Source organism: Actinia tenebrosa, unplaced genomic scaffold (genome assembly GCF_029948245.1).
Source record: "Actinia tenebrosa isolate PJP-AT-01 unplaced genomic scaffold, QUT_ActTen_1.0 PGA_scaffold2__45_contigs__length_23673736, whole genome shotgun sequence".
Taxonomy (NCBI): domain Eukaryota; kingdom Metazoa; phylum Cnidaria; class Anthozoa; order Actiniaria; family Actiniidae; genus Actinia; species Actinia tenebrosa.
The window spans coordinates 6,321,153-6,344,247 of NW_028292579.1; the positions used below are offsets into that span (position 1 = coordinate 6,321,153).

General features: G+C 36.8%; 2 protein-coding genes across 6 annotated transcripts; one reads left to right on the plus strand and one right to left on the minus strand.

The window, feature by feature from the left end:
• Positions 1-988: 988 nt before the first annotated feature.
• On the plus strand, positions 989-19,173 carry LOC116288510 (adrenocorticotropic hormone receptor). 4 transcript variants are annotated; one of them, XR_004196192.2, is made up of 3 exons: positions 12,956-13,009; positions 16,733-17,989; positions 19,086-19,173. XR_004196192.2 is itself a non-coding variant. In XM_031695315.2 (2 exons), exon 2 carries the CDS (start codon positions 16,826-16,828, stop codon positions 17,888-17,890), a length of 1,065 nt encoding a protein of 354 aa, XP_031551175.2. In that variant the 5' UTR covers positions 989-1,240; positions 16,733-16,825; the 3' UTR covers positions 17,891-19,069. The 4 variants fall into 4 exon arrangements, 3 of the variants coding, with proteins under 3 accessions (XP_031551175.2, XP_031551177.2, XP_031551174.2); XM_031695315.2 differs by lacking the exons at positions 12,956-13,009; positions 19,086-19,173 and adding an exon at positions 989-1,240 and having other exon boundaries at positions 16,733-19,069; XM_031695317.2 differs by lacking the exons at positions 12,956-13,009; positions 19,086-19,173 and adding an exon at positions 3,910-4,070 and having other exon boundaries at positions 16,733-19,069.
• On the minus strand, positions 18,927-22,998 carry LOC116288509 (UPF0489 protein C5orf22 homolog). Of its 2 annotated transcripts, none has more exons than XM_031695313.2 (6): positions 22,591-22,998; positions 21,424-21,907; positions 20,951-21,013; positions 20,309-20,497; positions 19,817-19,851; positions 18,927-19,191 (listed from the first exon to the last, which is right to left on the minus strand). In XM_031695313.2, exons 1-6 carry the CDS (start codon positions 22,995-22,997, stop codon positions 19,062-19,064), a joined length of 1,308 nt encoding a protein of 435 aa, XP_031551173.2. In that variant the 5' UTR covers position 22,998; the 3' UTR covers positions 18,927-19,061. The 2 variants fall into 2 exon arrangements, with proteins under 2 accessions (XP_031551173.2, XP_031551172.2); XM_031695312.2 differs by having other exon boundaries at positions 19,817-19,947.
• Positions 22,999-23,095: the final 97 nt, after the last annotated feature.

Sequence of the window (23,095 nt, forward strand, 5' to 3'; positions counted from 1 at the left end):
TTTTAACCTAATCTCACAATATTTCGTATCCATTTATTTGGCCGATAAGTAGGTTTAGACTAAAACAATTTTGGCCTTATAGACTACTACTGACTTGTAGGATAAGAGGGCGAGAGATCTAATTATCAATTAGGAATTGTAAGAAAGATATAGGGGTAAGCGTGCTGTGTAGCGGCCCTTTTGAAGATGTCTTTTTATCTTGTTTTTAGCGCGGTTGATTTTCTTTCTTCGTACCTTCGTTTTTCATGCTCGTACGAAAGTAGTGAGAATGAAACAAACGATGAACATGGTTCGACACTCAAATGGATTTCTCTTTTTAAACCAATCAGAACCCGTATCCATGATTAACATCCAATGAGAACTCTTGACGTTCATAAGAAAGCAAGTACAAATTCCGACCGAATGCAAAAAAAAAAAAAAAAAAAAAATTGCAGCAATAGATCTTTTTTGATTGGGTGTAATGTAATTTCAAAATGTCACTCTTGAAAATAAATTTTTTTGTTTGAGTTGCACTTGTATCCATATCCATATCCATGTGTCTTCTCATGTGCAACCGTTAAACAAGGACATAATACTCTAGGGAATGACATGCTGTCTGAAATGGGAAAACATTACGCCCTTGGTAAAAAGGTCTATCAACTGGAAGTGCAAGAACCCATTTCAGTGTAAGCACCAGCACGGCGCGAGCGTTTCCCACTTACATTAAGGTCTCTTCGCTGCACGATACTAATCCATTCGAAACTGATTGATGAAGCGTGGGCTATCAAAAATCACTATAACGTGGGTCCCTGAAAACCACTTATAATTTGTCAAGAAGTCGTTATCAAAGAGACAATTGTAGAGAAATATAACCGGTTGAATAAAAGGTTCTTACTGCTAATCAATATCAACAAAGGTAGTTTTGAAGCTTGCTAATTCAGTGTCATTTTAACCGGAAATATTATGGCAACAGCCATGCCGGGCAAGAAAAGCCCTTCATACAAAAAATCAGACGTTTTAAAACTAAAATGGGTTTATGATTTATTAGAAGCTATATATACTAGGCAGTGAAAGTGCAGACCTGCTGTGTTATGATGGAACTTCATCATACGCACCAAGAAAGAGAAAGAAAGAATTCTTAAAAAATCTTACTGGATGACTGTCCGTAACGCCAGTATTGAGGTCTGTTTTAAAGAATAAGCAACAGCAACAACAACAACAACAGTTTGGTTCATCTAGAGAGTATTGCCAAAATTCACAGGTAATTGTAACGCATTCATGTGTTTTTGTTCACTTTCACTACAAGAATTCCATTTGCGTGCCTTATTCCAAAGGGTATCCTTTATACGAAGCACGCGCGCTGCGTAGAAAAAACATCTGCCTACTGGCAAAGCTGAAGCCCTAGACAGGCTTAGTGGCTATTTCTTGAAAATGTCGGCCCCAACTATTGCTTCTCTGCTAACACCAATTTTCAACCTTAGCCTTACTTCAAGTTCTTTCCCACACCTCTGGAATTAAAATTGCTAAAATTGCGGACACACGTTGCATGAGAAAGGATGTTTTTGGGTGTCAGACGGGTTGATGTTGCATGCGACGTCAGAAACCCACGATACGACAACGCCTTCAACGTTGCATGAAAAAGGCTGGTTTTTTTTGGGGTGAGGAGACGGTTTGAAAATACATGCGACGTCGCAGAAAAAAACGTAATGTAATTCTACGACGTCGCGTGATGCAACATCGCATCTTGTGTCCACACCTTGAAGTTTCTCCCCTTTTTAAAGACGGCTCTGCCTTTTTTACCGCTCTATCTATCGACCTGTTCTCGCCATTCTCTAAACGTCTTGAGCGCCACGTTATATTTCTTTCTATAACTTTCTTACGGAACATGGCCAGCTATCTGATTCCCAGTTCGGCTTCAGAAGATTTCCCTCTTGTGAGCTTGCTGTTACGGATTTAATTGATCGCTTACTCAAACTAGTAACACTAAGTCTATACAAATTTTAACAAGAAAGGAAATTCGCGAAGGATCTTCGTCGTAGTAAAATGACGCCATAATGAAAACGTCCTATCACTGACGATATATCAAGCCGTTCTTCCTCTATATAGCTCATTCATAATCATCTTATCTATTGTTCGAGCGCCTAGGGGAATTGTTCTCATACGCGCAGCACAAATGATCCTTGACTTCGATCGACTTCTCAGTAAAAACTATTTGTCAGTTTTTTTCACCAAGCTCACATGAAATGGTTATCTAAACGAAGAAAGCTTTCCAATACTATTATCATTTAGCTCCTCCTTGTCTTTAGCTTATGTTCAACTGCTGGTCCTATACTCATTCACCTATTCCGCGCACAAGAGCTTGCGCATTTGAACTTAAGGTATCTTTCCCACGGTCTAATCATAGTTAACAGAAGGGGTATCATCTATGGTTTAATTCTGGCGAGAGTACATCTGCTAACTCTGCGATTACTATCTTTAATTGCCTCGATTTCAATCTCAAGCAACTAGTCAGTCAATAACCGTCTATATTATCTCTTTTCTATCGAGATTCATTAGCTTTAAGCACCAACTTCGTAACTTACTCCTTCAGTTTTCTAACGATGTTGCCATTCTGAAGAACTAATGTGTTGGGTATCTCTAAAGGTAATTGGTATATCAATATTATAGTGTGAATTAGTATATAACATTTCTTGCTTTCGTTTAATATTATTCATTATTTTCGTATAATCGTGCTGTAAACATCTACGCATATACATTAACTTTCCATAGAGGTTTTGCATCATCACGTACCCACAATACAGCTTGGGCTGCCTGTGGTTAGATGACAGAACAACAAAATCACTTTGATCTTTGAGAATTAAATTCTTTCTCATGTAAAACGACTTTCATAATTCAGTTTTTTCTGATATGAAGCCTGTTTACCAGAAACTATTAATGCTATCTGAGAAAATACTTCATGAAAACCATTTTCAGAAAATTTTGTAAAATTTGACTGCATACCAAAGAAGTTACTAAAGAACGAAAATAGAGAGTTTGTATGTATTTATCACTGGAAGCCTTGGAGGCATTGTTTTGGTGCATTTTCGCAACTTCAAATGCTCACATCTTGTAAAGGATTTATTACTTTAAGTAGAAACTCACACGCCTTATCTAAATCAACAAGATCAATGATTTAAAAGGGTTTTCACTACAAAAACATTGATTTTTAATGTTTATGCAAATTAGCAGCAGTCATTTATGAAAGTGCTTATCTAACATGGCTGCTGTCACGGGATGCATGGTGCAAAACCTCTATAGGCAGTGTTTACTTTTGTAAACTCAGTAATGTAGCAAGGGCCGTAAGTTAGTTAACTTCTTGGGTTTATATGCCACCATCTTCAAATCAAGTTCGTTCAGTGTAGTTGGTTGCGCAAAGCAAAACGCGCCAAATTGTGTTATCAAAAAGATCACTCCATCTAAGCGCAAAATTTTGTATATATAATATCGTGTAGTTCTATCCATTCTCAAAATGGAAATTGCATGGCTATATTATATTACGGCGCCTTTTTTTGGGAAAAAAGGATGATTTATATACGTACTGATAAGATGTACTTTCTATCAAGTACAATCACTTTGGATTATATTTTCCAGGAAATCTATATCTAGGAAACAAAAATGGTTAAGTGAAGTGGCTAAGTGGTTCCGGGAATAGTGGCCCGACAAAATGAATAAAACACAATACGATTGACTGGAAATGAATGAAAGGAATAGATTTCATTTTCCAGGAATTGTCGTTCTCAGGTCAAGCCTTAAACAAGTTTGACAGGCTAAGAGGTTTATTGGTACACTCCCTTACACTAGTTTAACAGGTTAATTAGGTATAGAACTACATTGACGTAAGCCATTCATATAGCTCTAACTGTTTACCACACGAGCTACACACGAGCCAATCAAAGGCGTTCTAAAAAGTACATCACGTGATGAAATTCAATAAGCTACATTTTGTATGTCTATATGATAAAGAATAAGAAGTCTCCGTGTTGAGCGATTTCTTTTCAGATTCTTGGCTGCTATACCTAACCCTTGTTTGATCCAACGATACCATATACTCGGTGAGTTATATTTAAAAAGTAAGAAAACTTGCACTAGAGATGAAATAGATTTCACGAACAACAGGAATGCACTTAGAAGCAAATTTAGCAGCTAAGCACGTAAAAAAAGTTGTGATAATTTGAAAACCATGCAAAGGGCAAAATAAGAGGCTAATTTTAATTTTTTTAAAAAGGCTAATCTTATGAAATTTTACAATTTGTCAAAGTCAAAGTTGTTGTGTATATATTGAAGCATATATCAGATCGAACCGAGAGTAAGAAAGATGGCAACTAAGAAAAGTCGGAAACCTCGCCGCCATAGAGTCACCGTGGACGTCGTTCATAACAACATTAGTATTTGATAACACATCGAACTACAGACCTTTAGTTTCATTTAGTTCGCTTGTCATTCATTTCACATTTCCTCCGGGGTACCAACCCCTTTAATTAACAAAGGTTAATTTTTGGCCGCCCAAGTTGAGAGCCACCTCGTTGCTTTATCGTCGAAACTTCAGCTTGTGATCTGAGTGGTGTTAAGAAAACTGTTATCATTAAGGTTACAGGGTAACTTGCGCCACAGGAAACTCATAAAAAGGGGGAAAAACTGCGTCATGTCTCCCAGATGGGTGGCGTAGTGGTTTACCTCTCGCCTCTCACCACTGTGGTCCGGGTTCGAGCCCCGGCTCAAACTGGATAATATGTGAGTTTAGTTTGTTTGTTGTCTTGTTCTCTCCCTTGCCACGAGGGTTTTCTCCGGGATCTCCGGTTTCCTCCCTCCGTAAAAATCAACATGTGAGTTGAGTGCGTGTGGAGGGAACCTCACGGAAGAGCCCTGCATGGGGAGTGGTGGTTGTAAAAAAAAAAAAAGGGAATAACATTTCAGAGCTTGAAGGAAAACGAGTAAAAACTTTTTTGTGCCAAAGGTGGGATTCTGGTTCCGACTAGTCTCCTTACAATTACATTCCCTCTGTGTTTAAAGTTTCCAACATTATTTGGTCATTTAAGGTTATACGTTAAGGTTATAAGTTAAGGTTTATTCAATCTACCGTAAACAGTCTTTCTCTACTTTCGATACCACTTAACATCACAATTTTGATCTTTACGTATACTTGACATTTCTTTCCATATTTCTTCTCGCACGGATTTAGTTTCAGCAATTTCCGCATAGGATATCGCACAAGTGTTTTGCTATTCCCAAGTGTCGGTAGCGATCATAACTAAGATTTAAAAGCAAGTTATGCCTCAAGCAAGATACGTTTATGTTTTTTGAATGTCTTTACTTTACTAATGAAAACATATTGTTTGCCTTTTTTATTCAAATTCGGGAGAGTGCCTTTTCGTCACATTGTGCCGAGCCATTTTCCCTTTTCTATATGTCAAATGAAACAAACGTAACCGAAGATTAACAGCGGTTTTCAAGCTTTAATTTGTGTAGAGTATCTGAAACTCCGGATGTCAAGTCCTTAAGATTATACAAAATTTCAATGCTCCTGCAGGATGATGGTGGATTCTATATATGTCAAATAAAACAAAAGTAAGCGAAGATTAACACCGGTTTTCAAGCTTTAATTTGTGGAGTATCTGAAACTCCGGATGTCAAGTCCTTAAGATTATACAAAATGTCAATGGAGGATGATGGTGGATTCTATATATGTCAAATAAAACAAAAGTAAGCGAAGATTAACACCGGTTTTCAAGCTTTAATTTGTGTAGAGTATCTGAAACTCCGGAAATCAAGTCCTTAAGATTATACAAAGTGTGAATGGAGGATGATGGCGGATTGATGTTCAAAGGGTCTTGAAGGGTCATGATGGAAGGAAGGCTTTTTAAATGATTTTTTACTTAAAAAGAGAAAAGACTTACAAAAGGAAAGAGAAGAGTGAAGAAAAGAAGAAAGCAAAGCAAAGCAAAGCAAAGCAAAGCAAAGCAAAGCAAAGCAAAGCAAAGCAAAGCAAAGCAAAGCAAAGCAAAGCAAAGCAAAGCAAAGCAAAGCAAAGCAAAGCAAAGCAAAGCAAAGCAAAGCAAAGCAAAGCAAAGCAAAGCAAAGCAAAGCAAAGCAAAGCAAAGTAAAGCAAGCAAAACAAAATAAAGCAAAACAAACAAAGCAATGATGAAAGAAAATAGAGAAAACAAAAACAAAAACAAAAAACAAAGAAGAAAAAAACAAAACAAAACAAAACAAAAAACGGAAGAATAAGGAAAAAAAGTCCTTAAGATTACACAAGGTGTGATTATTCATGCTCACAAACAAATAGTCCTTCAAGGCAACACTAAGTACATGTAAGAACTAATGGGCTGTTTTAAAAGTTTAAGTAATTTCAAAATTATTCATATCATTATCCAGATATATATATATATAGCACTTTGCAAAAATTCTGTAAATAAAATGAATATCGATATATCGTGTGCATTATGGGTACTTTTCAATTTAAAAAACGCTTTAATAAAGGTTAAATACAATGTTTTCGGTGAAATATAACCAGTGTACATTGTGAGCATTAATACTAGATATTTGGCTAACTTTTGGTTGAAAATAGTTATAATTAAAAAAATCTGGAAATTAGTTTACATATGGATATATAGATAAACTTGACGTTTTCAGAATTTTTGCAAACCGCTATATATATATATATATATATATATATATGATCCAGATATTGTTTTTAAAATATTTTCTCCGGCTAAACGCGTTTTCCTCGCTGTAGACAATGTTTAGTGATATGCGGGAAGCGGCGCTAGTGACAATGAGGGCGGTGGACTTTGTGAAAGCTTTAGAACCTATTCATCAAATCTATTGACTTCTATTGACTTCTATGTATTGTATCATATTATATTCGTTATAGCCTAATAAAATATCAAGTGACTACGACCCGAGTTATTCAACGTCATAAACCGTGAATTTCAAAGACATTTTTGGTCGACTTTTTGTGCCTTCAGCTTTACGAGTGCTACTCTCTCGGGCAATCCTCTTGGTAACGATCAATGATTGGGCAATTTAGGACTCGCTTGCGAGTTAGTTACAAAATACTTCAATTCGCCGAGATGTTTTCGATTATCAGTTGTTATGACAGCTGCATCTGGCATCGCTCTTCTTCAAAATTCTATTTAGCCTTTTCTTTCTCACTTTCTTGCTTTGTTTTTGTACGTTGGTAAGTTGGTTGGTCGGTTGGCGGTTTGGTAGGTTTTTCTTTCTTCCTCCCTCCCTCCCTCCCTTCCATCCTTCCTCCCTCCCTCCCTCCCTCTTTCCCTTCCTTCTTTTCTTTCTTCCTTTCTTCTTCCATTCCTTCCTGGCTTGTTTCGTCCAAAAGGATCAGTTGATATAGTACTGTAGATTCGATTATGACAATGTGGAGTAATCAAACTGAGTAGCTTAAGAATATCAGACTTTAAAAATTGGTTTTTTCTCTTTTAGTATTGCTTTATTTCCTACATATTTTAAACCTTATTATAATTCATAAGCTTTTATTTTCAGGATATTTTCAGCTATCTTAGTAATATTCATAACTGAGAATGAGTAAATTTTGTAATGAATAGCACAGAAAAAACTGAAGAATTTTAGGTTTCGAGACCTGTGGCTTTTCCTAAGTGTAGAAAGGCAAAAAGCTGTAAAAGCTGTATGTAGACCCCCCAGACAAGCGCTTTCGCTTTTGGGGTTAATGTAATTGAAAAAAAAAGGTTTAAATAACAAACAAAAAACTAAAGATAAAGAAAAAAGATGTATTTTTACATTTGAGGAAGAGATACAGGTCTCGCTCGAAACGCAAAACTCATTTATTACAAAGTCAATTTTGTCATTAGACTAATATGTACAGGAAGTAAGTGAAATGAAAAACGTAGTAACTGTAGTTTTACCGGCAGAGTAGCTCTGTTTCTACTGGATTCTGCAAATGGAATTTAAATGTAGTTTTTAGCGGAGGGATGAAAACCAGAGAAAACCCCTCGAAGCACAGGAGAGAACCGACAAACAACTCTAGTCACATACGACACAACAACAGGTCCGAAAATAGAAGTCACTAAAACGATAAAAGCCTTTTAAAAACATTAACTAGCTATTTTAACTGCGCAATTAAGAGAAAATAAGCTAGAAGAATCTCTAGGCTGTGTAGCGGTGGTGGGCGACGATAGAGAAAGACAGCTGGTTGTTTAATGCGGCTTTCGTACTGATAAACCAATTGAAGAACGGATTAACGCGTCCATTATAGGCAAGCTACAGTATCATCTTCTTGACTATTCCCTTTTTTATCGATACAATACAGAGCTTTTCTTTCGTGTAGAACACTGCTATAGTATCTTCTACTTTTTCACCCATCAGAAAACATAGTTCGACGAATTTGTATGACGTTCGAAAACCAGTATACGGCACGGTAACGGTAAGTCAACATAGAACCAATCACAGTGCACGAGGCTACAGATTTCCCAATCAAAATTATGCGCAGGCGTAGTTCAGTTTATTATTGCACGGTCTTCAGAGAGAGAGATCCACGGTTCAATACTCAGGATCTTCAAGTCTGTTTCGACTTCTCTTTGTTCTGTGTACCTTTAGCTTTCAACACCCGTAATAAGGAGCACTGATAGTCTGAGTGGGTAAAGTGCGCAACTTCGAGTGCTTTATACACGAGTCTCTTGCTTGGAAGAATTGGGCAACCACTCTTCGCGTCATTGAAGTAAAATATTAGATTTACCCTTGCTTTTCGTAACGCTGGGACACGGCACGGCGGATCTCTAGTCTCTCGTAGTAAATTTTTTGATCGAAGGCATGGTCTTAGAAGTCACGTATCAAATAGACTAGGCAAATAGCAGTTTCACTGGTTTTTGAACGCTACTCTTTACGGCAGTGTCACTAGAGGTATACCTCAACAATGACACGAATATATTCGTAGCGCGGTAATGGTGGTCATCAGAAATAGATTGGTCATTTTTAACGTCCTTATTCAACTTCGTCTATTTATCGAAAACCAACATTTCAGTCATACAAAATTTATTTACTTATTTTAGTTATATATTTCATGAGTTTATACGTTATCTTAAATATTAGAACATCACACTCGTTAGTTGATGTTGTTGTTATTCACTTATCAAATATCACACTTTAATGGTTAAAGTTGTCAGTTTTATTGCCTTTAATGTTTCCTATATTAGTTCGTCGTTGAGGGGTTGATAGGGTCGATTAATCCTTATTTCCATTCTTTTGCGTTGAGCACTGATCACATAGATGACTGCAATCATATTCCATGAAATCAGTAAAAAATAAATCAGTAGCACACACATAACAAAGAAAATAACAAAGACAAACCAACACCCCCTTTACCCCACTTTTTTTTGAGTAAATAAATCATTAATTCGTCTCTCTTGTACTCAAGATTTCAATACTTTATCTCACACCTCGAACCTCAAAGGGAATTCCTGGCCCGTTAATGAAATAATATTAGTTGATGCATGGTTGAAGTAGCGAAAGAAAACAAAAGAAAAATAGCGAATTTTCCATTACGTCTAATCAAAGTAGATGCATGGCGCAGAATATGAAAATGAAAACCAACCATTTTAAGCAAGATAAAACACTTGAATAGCGCACAGCTGTAAAACAAACGTTCCAAAAACAATGCTTAACTAATGCAACATCATTAAACACGACGCAATTCACTGTTAGCAGGGTTTCCCTCGTTGGCGATTGGCATTTTCGCTGCAAGAATCGACGAGGGAGACTGTGCTAGCAGGCAATCTAAATATATTACTCAGTCAAGCTATATCGATGCTTTAAAAAACCTCTCGGTAATTGATCAAAGTCAGAAGACGGCTAATTGGACCGAATTGGACCTAGTTTGTCAGGGATTTGCGTAGGAAGAAAAACAGGAGAAAAACCCGTCAATCACGGGGAGTCGACTAACTCCACTCACATGTGATGCCGAGTCCACAAATCGAACCCGAAACTGAACCTTTTTAATCATTAACACCACATACTGCACGCTCAGTTGCCACACACACACACACGACTTGAGGCTTTTAGCTCAATATCAAAATTGGTCGCCGCCAAGGAAAACGGCTGAAACATCGTGTTACGTCACATTCTGTTACGTCACATCCTGTGTAGGCCTGCTACTCGGTATCTTTAGTATTGCATAATCGTTCTATCTTTAGGTGGATTTGTCGGCGAGTAAAGCGCTGTTATTAACTTAGGCAAGTTAATATCTAGTCAATATATAGATAGATTTATCTGAAATCTTTACGCGTCACCATCCTTTATAGTGGAGATCTATGGAATAGCGTAGCCCACTGATTCTAAAAATATCTGTTTAACCGCTACGAGGATTATACGAACCGATTTTATTATTTTTACTTAAAGTTACAATAATAACCCATGTAAACTAAGATCAACTGCGATCGGCTGTGAAAATTATCTGCTGAAAGTAAACTTGTAAGTTTGTTTGTCCGAATTTCGGCTTTGTCTTCGTTTTTATGACGTCACGGTTGCTCTGCGCTATTGAGCCGATATTTTTGTAGTCAGGGAAAAAAGCACTAACGCAATATCAACGATATCTCTAAAAAAATTGAGCCGATATTTTTTGTAGCCAAGGGTTCTTATTTACTTATCTGTGATTTTACGTATTTTCGTTAACCTATACAGTAAACGACACATACTATAAAAGATATCTCTCAAATTGAGCCAATATTTCAGTTTGGTAGCTAAGAAGGGTCTTTTCTATCTTTCTAGTGAGGCTTACTCTATACCATAGCGATGAAGATTAAATAAAAATTGAATGAACAGATCACGTTCGAATTTGAAAGTGCGGCTTTGTTTGAGATGTAGTCATTTCCAGCCTATGTTTTATTCATGTCTCAATCTCATTTTTTGGTTATTTTTGTTAGTGAATCCCATTCCCTATCTTAGGGGTGAAAAAGAAAAAGCTCAAAGTCGATAATTCCTCTCCGTTTCACGCCCAAACACTCTCTTTTAGGGGTTAAATTTATTTTTGTCGAACATCATCCCTGCTTTAGTTTTTATAGTGGAGTATCCCTCCCCCCTCCGTGTCAAACGCAGACAGAGTTCACAACGATTGTCAAATTTCAGAAGTGATACTAAAGGACCTCAAAACCAAACGTTCAAGGACCATTTACAAGGTTTAGAGAATGTTTTATAAAAATACGAACTCACACGAAAGAAAACAGTCGACTAACTAATTCAGTCCTGCAGCGTATCAGTTCCAGTGTTTACGCCTATTTCAAAAAACGTCGTACGGAGATCTGAAATCTAAGTTGAAACCGTAATTAATCGCGAGCTGCAAACTTCAAAGGGAAGGCTTATCTTTTTTCCTTTTGAGGTTGAACCTTACCAAAACGTGACAGTGACCGTGCACACTCTTCTTTAACCTTCCAAAACAATATGGCGAACGACAGCGATCTTTACTAACTATGGTTTAAATGAAAGTAATAATCGTCTTGTCTTTTTAATCATGTAGTAGTTCTCAACAAGTTTAAGTAAGAACATAATGATTCTTTATTGTGTTACAGACAGTCTGGCCCACCAATATATAAATTTTACAAAATACAAGAGGAGAAAAAAACCTATTCTTTGATTGCACGTTACGTCATAGCGGCCTCTCGAGGGAGCGTTAGTGCCATTTAACAAAAGATTTTTTTCGACCAAAATGACCATGCTTTTGTTTTTTAACTCTCTTGGGAATGCTCGCAACTCATCTCAAAACATATGGATCTAACTTAATTGGAATTATCATGGATCATGTGGATTTAAGTGAGATTATTTCAACTCTAATTTATGTCAGAATCAAACCTTTTCTTCTAAGTACATTTGATATTTAAGTGAGATTATTTCAACTTTAATTTATATCAGAATCAAAACTTTTCTTCTAAGTACATTTGATATTTTTAATTTCAAAGCTTTCGTGCTCATCATGAGGGATTGAATAAAATTACGAATCTTAAGTCAGTGGAAGATTGTTGATTAATAATAATACTACGCACAACATACTCCATCTAAGTTTTAAAATATCTAAACACCACTTTTGAGAGAAATTCGCTGGTGCATCGTCTTAGGTATCATGCAAATTCCACAAACAATAATGCTTTTTGAAACAGGTGAATCTCATGACGAGGAAGTAGCACCTGCTTTATTAGTAGTTATATCGCATTTTTGCGACCATTTCGAGGCCCAGAATACAAAACACTTTAGAAAAGCATGCATTTTAGCTTGAAATTGATTTTCAAAAATCATCGAGTGACAACAAAAAACAATGGTGTTCATCACCATTATCCAATGTAGGATATATCACAAGGAGTTTTCAAGGACTTCCAGTAGATTTGCTAAAATTCAAGAGCTTTTCAAGCGCCCTTGAAGACTAAAATTAATTTTAAGGAGTAACAAGAACCCAGACTAATCGGCGTGTGCAGTGCAATATAGCACAAACGCAAGACTGTACTATTCACTTAGTGTTTTCAAATAAAATGTCCAATCTTTATTTTCATTTCACGATGAGTTACGTAACATTAATTTCATCTATTTCTAGAAGCGGTTAAAATTAAAAAAACGGCCAGGTTAAAAATCCTACTTGTGTTTAAATTAATTTGGTTAACGACGTCTTGACAGCAAAAACATTAACGTTTTCCTGTGCCGGTTTTTCATTTTCTTTTCAATTTTTCAATTTTTATTTATTTCAGTGCATTTACCGAAGGAAAAAAATATAAGGATCAAAGCAAAGGGAGCATCAGAAAGAAAAATTTTCACTATACCCACTTAGTTAAGTTCAATTAAAAGCATCCGAAAGCACTCTGCTTCGGGCGCTTACTCTGTGAATAATCGTTTATCTGGGTGCGCAAAGCCTGGAACGAGCGTCTTAGGTTACATAAGGGTTATATAAGGAAGCTCAGCAGGCCGTGAATAATCATTTGCGACAGTTTTTGCTGAACGTTATGTGGACAGCCTTGAATACGTTCGCTGAGTATAAACGGTAAATATAAAATATGGCTTGTGATTTCTAATTACACTATTCTTTGGCATTAGCTATTTCATTTCATTTCATCCTTTTCATCCATTTCACTCATTTCATCCATCTCATTCCATCCATTTCATTCATTTCATCCATTTCCTCCATTTCATTCATTTCATCCATTTCATTCACTTCATTCATTTCATCCATTTCATTCACTCTATTCACTTCATCCATTTCATTCACTTCATTCATTTCATCCATTTCATTCATTTCCTCCATTTCATTCATTTCATCCATTTCATTCATTTCATCCATTTCATTCATTTCATTCACTTCATTCATTTCATCCATTTCATTCATTTCCTTCATTTCATCCATTTCACTCATTTCACTCATTTCACTCATTTCACTCATTTCATTCATTTCATTCATTTCATTCATTTCATTCATTTCATTCATTTCATTCATTCAACTCACTTAGAGAGCCCCGCTCTCCCCTGTTAGTATCAATGCTGAATTCCAAACCCGGTACAGGTTTTCCATCGAAAATTCAAACCCGACATCAAACAATAGTAAGAGGGTGCGGTTGGTTTTAAAGCTTGCTAACGAGAAGGAATTAATGAAAATCTCTAAAAAAAAAAGTTACTAATATGCACGCCCAAGTCATTTGAAAAGCATCCTATTGATTCTGACATCGCAGCAAAGTTTAAACAATTGAAGTGTTTTCTCATTATCTTAAGCGAGTCACTCAAGGTTATTAAACCGAAAGGGATGTAAACTCGTAGGCAATACAGCAAACCCTACAAACAACTACATTTGTTAATTGATAAACTTGTGTCATTTATATTGTTTTACGAAAGTTGGAAATCTTTTTATGGAATTGTTATCTTTAGCATCAGGTCCCTTCCTGACCCAAGTGGATGGTAAAGTGGAGGAAATGTGGGGTGGAAATCGTGTTAAAGTGCTTATGACCCCTAACTCAATGTTTTCAACATTGATTCTACATGAAGTTAAAAGTTAAATAGTAAAATATTTTTATATGATTTGAGTGATGCATCTTGGAGATATCAAGGTTTATACTTCCAGTATGGAAATGAGTGTGATGTCATAGTAGGCATTATTAAATATAAGAAAATTTACTGGGGTAGTAAAATATCCTGTATAAAACATAATTATCTTACTCAGGGTTTATAGAAAGGTTATTGCAAATTTGTTTCCTCATAGTAACCAGTGTTTTGATTTAAAAATGATGACAAATAAACCCAAATGCCTACTATGACATCACACTCATTAGCATACTGGAAGCATAAACCTTGATATCTCCAAGATGCATCACTCAAATCATACAGAAATAGTTTACTATTTAACTTTTAACTTCATGTAGAATCAATGCTGAAAACATTGAGTTAGGGGTCATAAGCACTTTAAGCGAAACGAGTTTACTCGAAAGTCTGATTAGTGGATCATTATTATTTATGATTATAAAGAGTCCTTTCTTTATTCCTTAAATCAAAGGTGCAGCCTACGATCCTGCATGACATTGTTAGTTGACTTGTTTCGTAAGTCTGATATTCGATAGCTGGCATCTCGTATTAGCTAACTAAACCACTCGTATATCTTCGTGCAATTTGTCATGCTATCTGGAAAATCTGGAGATTATGTGAGATCCCTCGTACGTCGAATAAGAAACGATCTCGTAGTAGGTAACGCCCCATTAGATGGGTTTTAATATCACATATCCTCAATATTAATGCCGGGTCATGTATCCCTTAATTAAAGACATCGATGACGTCATTTCCGTTAAGTAAATGTTAGTCAACATCACGTATCCCTAAACGTTTCACCGCATCCTGATAAAAGAATGTCTCCCATTAACCAGATGATTTGGGATCTAGAACATTTCCAAGTATTGTCTAACATTAAAACGAAATATTTTAAACCAAGAAAACAACTAAAAATGCTATTTCTAAAAAATATTTGGCGAATCTTTTCGAGGATAAGTTTGATTTTCTTTATTTTAGAGTAAAAGCTGTTAATTGTCCAGCTGAACTGATCTGGTAACTAGGTAATATTGAGCTGAGAACAAAATGTTCTCTGAAATCACCTGCCAGCGATAAAGCACGATGCAACTTGTAATGAAAGCTCATTTTCTAGATTTTTTACTTAGACTATTGATGTAATCCCTTGTAAAGAACAACTTTATCTACTCGCACATCAACGCGCGCAAGACAGTAACATAGCTAAAAAAATGTTCGAAAAAGCGTATGATTAGGGCATATTACACGAGGCAATTTTCATACGAATGAACTTAAATCAAATCCTAATAAACATTGTCCAGTGTCTTATTGAAAAAAACACACAAACAAACCAACGAACAAAAAAACAGACAGACAGACAGACAAACATAAACATGCAGCGATTTCTACAGGAAATTTCCATTTGTAATGTTTTAAAGATCATATTTGTTTTTGAATCATCGTGTACAACTTTAGTTTTCCTCCTACACGAGCAAGGCGTGCGTTCGGCCACGTTTTATGTAGAGTGTTATCGAGTGGTTTAAGCGGCGTGAGAGGAAACTCGTTAATTACATGACAAAGAAATTCAAAACATAAGATCAAATACAAATCATCCGTAATGATTCGCATTCATAGATAAATTTGTTAATTGATATTACGTCATGGTCGTTAAGTGTTTTATATGTAATGTTTATAAACGAGCAGGAGTGTTTTATCGGGTATAAAACACGAGGGCACGAGGCGTAGCCGAGTGGTTTTAGACCCGATAAAACATGATCTACGAGTTTATTGAACGGCTTCAAAAACTGATGATGTATGTTCTCATATTGTACTGAATTCTTTACGAAATGAACCAAGCTTGATAGAGAAAATCCAAGTTAAAGTTTATGCAAATGAAGTCGAATCTATATCAGATATAAAACCTCCTTCATGGTCATGATTGTGTTTCCTTCATAAATTATTAATGCGTTTTTTTAAATATATATAGACATACATGTTAAATTATGGTGCAGTATATAATATATAGCGCAGCGAGATTACTTAGAGTAGATGTTCGCATCTCACCAGTTCTTAGTAAGTTGCCTTGGCTACGTTCAAATCTAATCGATACTCTGAAACAACCTCTGGGCTGATCTATTTCAGGGCACGGCTAACTTACAGATCGAACACTGAAACAACCTCTGGGCTGATCTATTTCAGGGCAGGTCTAACTCACAGATCAAACCCTTAAACAAGCTCTTGGCTGATCGAAGTCAGAGCACATCTAACTCACACATCAAACCCTTAAACAACCTCTTGGCTGATCTAAGTCAGGGTATGACTAACTCACACATCAAACCCTTAAACAACCTCTGGGCTGATCTAAGTCAGGGCACATCTAACTCACACATCAAACCCTTAAACAACCTCTTGGCTGATCTAAGTCAGGGCACGTCTATGTCACAGATCAAAACCCTTAAACAACCTCTTGGCTGATCTAAGTCAGGGCACCTCTAACTCACACATCAAACCCTTAAACAACCTCTTGGCTGATCTAAGTCAGGGCACGGCTAACTCACAGATTGAATTGGAACTTAGTTTGTCAGGTTTTGCGGAGAACCCGGAGAAAAACCCTCAAATCAAGAGAGAGACCTAACAAACTCTACTCGAAGAGATCAGTACGAACATATATTTTGTAACCCCCTTACTGCCACGTCTCAAATTAATTTTTTCTTTTTTTCCCCAGAAGCTGATCTACTCCAGATTTTCTTGTCCTGCTAGTTTTACTAACTGACACCCGAGGCTCCAATCGTGATTCAAGAAACAGAGTAAAACAGACATGCTGTTCGGCCCTGGTCACTGCGCAGGGGTCTTGGCCCCAAAGGAGGTCTCCTATACAAACATGAGTTTATCTTTAATCTTCATGATCTTCACGGTGCCAGGCAACCTCTTAGTAATTCTGGCCATCCTTAAAGACCCACACAAAGAAGTGCGCTCACCCTTCACCCTTCTGATCCTGAACCTCGCTGTCACAGACTTGATTGTTGGCAGTGTAGTGGAGCCTCTATCGATCTATATCCACTACCGTGAAGGCAAAGGTCTCAGTATCAATATGTCCTGGCTCTCGCAGACCGCCTACTTCCTTTGCTGTACTGCATCGTTACTAAGCCTCGCTACTTTGACAGTCGATAGATACCTTGCTATCGCACGGGCGGTCTGGTACAGGGCTAACGTCAATAACAAAAGAGTAGTCTACGCGTCGATTTTTGTGTGGACTCTGTCTTTTGGCTTCACCATGATATTCTTCGAGGTAGGCTTCATCTCCTACGCTTTTGTTTTTGCGAACATCGCAATTCTCAGCACGTTCATCATCTTTATCTTCACCTATGTACAAGTTTTCAGAGTTCTGAAAAGCCAACTGTCGAGCCTTGCGAGCTTCCATGACGGAAGCGCAGGACAACTGGAGCGCGCTCATCGACGCTCCATGATCTGGGAGAAACGAATAACCAAGGCGTACCTGATCGTACTAGCAGTATTTCTAGCCTGTTATGTGCCGTCATGTATCATGATATACCTAATGAACATGTGCGAGTCCTGCAGCTGTGATTTAATTCACTGGTTCAGAGACGCGCAGTTCATTCTGGTCACTATCAATTCGCTCATCAATCCCTTCGTCTACGCCTTCAGGTTAGAAAACATACGAAGGGCTGTGTTCACCATTTTGAAGTGCATGCCACTTTGGAAAACTAACAAGGTGAGTGTTGAAAGTAACGTGCTTTCTGATGTCACACCGGAAGAAAATAAAAGGACAGCAAGCACTTCGATCGAGAACAGACAAGGAGGACAAAACCCAGAGATTAGTCGTCATTCTCCTGAATTTAGCGAGCCGGCTCCTGTTCATTGAAAACACTGTTTCTGATAGTATGTGAAACTGTACTTTATCATGCTGCAAGATCTACACTGGTTATATGAAAAGCACTGAATTGAATTCAAGATCCTACTGGTAACGTATGAAGCCTAGTCTAAATCTTGAACCATACGTGTCCTTTACTAACAAGTTGTGAGTCGGTTCATCCACTGTGATAAGCAAGCAAAAACCTTATTGCATCCAGTGGTTGAGGAAAAACCTGGGTCGAGTTGGCATTGCAATGCACAGGCATCCCAGCCACTTTTTATACAAATTTGATAGGAAATATAGGCTGTGCAAGTTCTAAATATGGGAAAATATAGGATTTTTTCCCAAAAATATATGCACTTTATAGGAGCTAAGATAGCTTTTCGGTGGCGTAACCAGGGATCTTGCAGGGAGGGTGCACAGGCAATGATTTACAGAACTAAAAAGCCATAAAAATAAAAAACAGAACCAAAAAAAAAGGGGGCCATTTTATTTCCTTTGCCAAATATGCTAAACAGTGTAAAATATAAATGTATCAATCATCGGTCGTCCTATTTATAGGAAATATAGGAGGTTTTCTTTAAACATAGGCTCTTTATAGGATCCTATACAAATTATAGGAAATATAGGATATATAGGAGGTCTGGGATGCCTGAATGCATTTTGGGGCTGTTTTAAGGGACATTTTCAAAACTTTTTCTGTAATAATTTATCTTATACAATATCATAAAATATGCGCCCGTGAATTTTGATTACATTATCTAGCGTTATGCAATTTTTTTGTTTTTTAGCTGTTTCTGGAAGTTAAATACCCTTTTGGCAATTTTTAGATTTCATCTCTTTCATTTTATCTTTAGATTTTAACACTGTAAATATTTTTATACAATAAAGTTGTTGTCAATGTTAACATTGCTAAACTGTGCAGTGCTTGCCTCTTAGCAGTCAAAAAAGAAAGCAAAGAATGAAATAAAAAAAGAACAAACAAAAAAGGAAAAGGAGAGATAAACAAAAAGAAAGAAAGAGAGAAAGAAGGAGAGACAGGCACTTTGGCATATACCTTGTAATCATGATAAGTTTCAGAAAAATTGAAAAAAAAAGTACTTGTAAATCAAAATACCATTGCTGTACATAAATAAGAAAGTCATGTACATGTATACTATTGAGTGTAATAAATATATTACTATACTTGCTCTTTGTAATGCAGATGAATATCTATACAGTCCAAACCATACACAGAACCAAGAATACTGATGAGAGATGACTGGATGTACTTTACTTGATGGGGTGGGGTGTATTCATCATGAGCTGACCTGCAAAATGAAAGAATATTAGAATGGGTTGCCTGTGTTAAAGTGTCCACAGGTAGCCCACATAGTGTAAGGGTGCCATGTGCTGTCTCCCACTGCCTTGTCGTTCATGCCTGTCCACAGGTCTACATGGGTGGTTGCAGGTTTGAATCTCGGCTGAACATCAACATGTGAGTTAGTGTGGTAGATAGTGGAGTAGTAGTAGAGTGCATACCATATATCAGTGCAAACTTGTGAAGAAATTGCACAAATTTGTAAATTCAGAAGAGTGTATACCATATATCTGTGAAAAAGTTACCTAACAAAATCCTACAAATTAGTGCAATGTTCTGTAGGTCTATGGTATACTGAGGTCTAATGAGGTATTAGTCTGAACTTACTAATTTGTGCAAAATTTGTGCAATTTCTTACAGAGTTTTTCAAGGATGTGTTATTTTATGCACTCTAAACTGTAGACCTACAAACCTTTGCACTAATTTTTTCAATCTTGTTAGTTAGCTTTTTATGGATATCATATGGTATGCACTCTAGTGCGTGTGGAGCAAAACTTGGAAGAGTCCCATACTGAGAGTAGTGGTTGTTAAATATAAGTGTTACCTAATAGCATCTGTTCTCAGTACATACTCACCTTGCCATGGTAACCATGGTAGGTTTAGATAGTGACTGTAATGTATAACAGACATCAGTTAGAAGACTGTCTATTTCCTGTTTGGTACTGACATGATGTGGTAGGTCTATCGTCATGCCTGCAGAATGCATCTGGAATAGATCAACTTAAATTATCCAAAATCTTTCAACCCTGAAACATTCTCTGAGCTGATTAAGTCAGGGCATGGCTAACTCACAGATCAAACCCTGAAATGTTCCTCTGTGTTGATCTAAGTCAGTGCATGGTTAACTCACAGATCAAACCCTGAAACAACTTCTGGGCTGATCAAAGTCAGGGCAGGGCTAAATCACATATCAAATTGGAATTTAGCATGTGGCTAGTTTAATTCTTGATTCATACATCAGTAGAGTATGTTTGGGATTTTTTTCTCTGACACTCTCTAACCTCAAGGGTTTTGTGTTTTGGTAATTTCTCATTTCTCTTACAACAAGGGTCATTTTGTTTACATACCAGTTCCAAGTCAGGCTCTTCTCCACCATATTCCTTCATCTCTTCCAGAAGATTCAAAAGTTGCTTATTCACCATCATATTTCCTTCACATGTGGAGTCTTTTCCACTTCCTCCAGTTTTAAAATATTCAAATGTAAAGTCTATGCAAGCTAGTTGAGCAGCTCTTGCCTCTGTGCAGTTGTCCAAGTCCTAAAAATGAATATGCATTGAATGCATGAACATGGGATGCATAATTCCACAAATAAATTACATCAGTCTTTATGCTACATGTATTATAAATATCATTTATTCATTTATTATTATTTATTAAGTGTCTAGTTGTTCTAGTACTTTTGCACTAATTGGAGGCATTTTTAATTTCACACACACAAACACACACTACTACTACATTCAATGTTCTATGCAGACAACGCTCAATTCACATGTTGATTTTTAGAGAGGGAGGTAAACCAGAGAACCTGGAGAAAACCCTTGTAGCATAGGAGAGTCTGAACAACACATCAAACAAACTCAATTTATGTATGGTGTCCACAGGGCTCAAACCAGTCACCCAAACCTTTGAAATCACAGTGGTGAAAGACTACGTGCTATCAGCAAATTAATTAAATGCCACTAATACTCTACTATCCTAAAATTACTAACTTCTTTCTGTTTTGATGTTGGTGGAATAAAGTTGTATATTTGTCTAAGACTCTGGAACTCCTCCTGAAAGCAAAACAAAAAACAAAATGAGTTAGCTACAATGCTGGCAGGGAGGAAAGCTGGACAACCAAGAGAAAAACCTCTGTGGCAATTAAGATGTGGTAATATCGACCACAAAATTGTGCAACATGTTGTGCAATTTGTTGCATTGCAAGTTGCAAAGCAAATGTGGCTCATATTACCTCTTTCTGCACAACATATTTACTTTTTAACTCAACTCTTTGCAAAGATAAAAATCTTGTTTGCAAGATTGGTAATGTGAGCAACAATTACTCTGCAACTTGAGCGATGACCTGTGTAATGGCAAATTGTGTCAAATTTCAGATCTCCGACGGACAATGTTTTTTGAAATACGTGTACATACATAGTTAATAACCTTTATAAATATAGTATATGAAGTGATTTGACAATACCTCATTGAAAAGTTCGTTAAAAGGGTTTTTAGTAGAGAAGAAATCCATATCAATATCCAATATATATGGTTCATTGTCTGATAATAATGTTTTTAGTAACTCAGATAAACGCACTGATTCTTCTGGTTTATAATTTCCCTGCTTTTCAACATCTTGAATATTAAATGAACCTTGCAATGTGAAATATTCCTCTTCTGATTCTGGTTCCTCTAACATTTCATTATTTTGCTTGGTAGCTTTTTCTTCTTTTTGTTTGTCTTCATGGCTTTTTTTATAATTACTTTGTGGTTGGCATAAAGATTTAGCTCCCTCGATCATAAGACCATCAGTTTTCATCACTTCTTTCTTGTCTTTAGCAGCTGTTGATAAATTCTTGGTCGATTTTAAGGTAAGCATAATAAGCTCAAGTTCTTGGGAATTTTCCAGCTGGTCCTGAGGAGCATAGAGAAGTTCTTCCAGATAATAGTCATCCACACAGGAAACCCTAAAATAAATAAAATTTATGTATGTTTTATGAATCTTCAGCATCTGCAAAAGGCAGCTAAACTGTACAACGATACACAAGTTTTATCAGGGCTGACTCACAACGCTCCCTTAAGAGACTAGTTCAATATAACAAAGCTCCAATGTTCATAAGGCATTCCCTTAGACCCCTTCACTAGGAAATTATAATATTTCCTTTTTTGTGGAAAAAAAGGGGGTGGGGGTGGGGATAAGGTAGAGGTTAAGCATAAAGGGCATCCCCAATGAGATTAAGTTAAACCCTAGTATCAATCTCATGTGTTATTAACAACCCAGTTTTATTCCTCAGAAAGAGCAATGAAGCCTCTTTTGTGTGCAACGTTAGCTCAGGTGGAAGGATAATTTTGTGGAGGAGGGGGGTGGGGAGGTAGTAGGCTGGGCTGTAGTCTATGAATTCTTGGTTTGCAATCAATCCCAAGAGCGCACAATAACAAAAGGGAAGTCCGCCATGTTGGAAGATATAACAAAAGAATTCATTGAAAAATCTTTTGTCAAATTCTTCCATCATGGCGGCTATGACGTCTATTGCAAACGAAGAATAGGTAGCTGCTAACATTCTTTCACAAATTATAAAGATTTTGCACATATTTGTATGAGGGGGCTACAACTTCAGTAACATGCGTTGCAAACACGGCTTTTCCTTACCTCAAATAACCTGTGTCTTTGTCTTTACCAACATAAAACTTTTGCTGTGATTTCTCCTCCATCTGGTCAGCCCATTCTGGTTTAACCCATACGAGACGACTGATATGACCTGCATAAACAGCCGGCAGGATCCAGTCAGCAATGCTTATCTGTTCAAAAAGTCGTTCAGGTTCGAAAACCAAGTCTGCAGGCATCTTCATCGGAATGGTCAGGTCAGGATGGGAGTCCAAATGAACCATTGTAATACCTTGAAAAGGCAAATATTTCGAAGCAATTGCACGCTGTATGTGATAAAGGACATCTTCATGGCTCTCACACACTTCAATTGGAAGCTTTAAATACTTTCGTGGTCCGGTTTTTAGCCTTTTTGGTTGAGAAGTAGAACAAGTTCCTTCCTCGTCCGCCATGTTTCTAATCACACAGGGACCCCAATAGCAGAATGTCAAGTATTTTCAAATGATTATTTCTACAACTTGTGGAGCGCAAAAAGATTTTTAAAAAAACA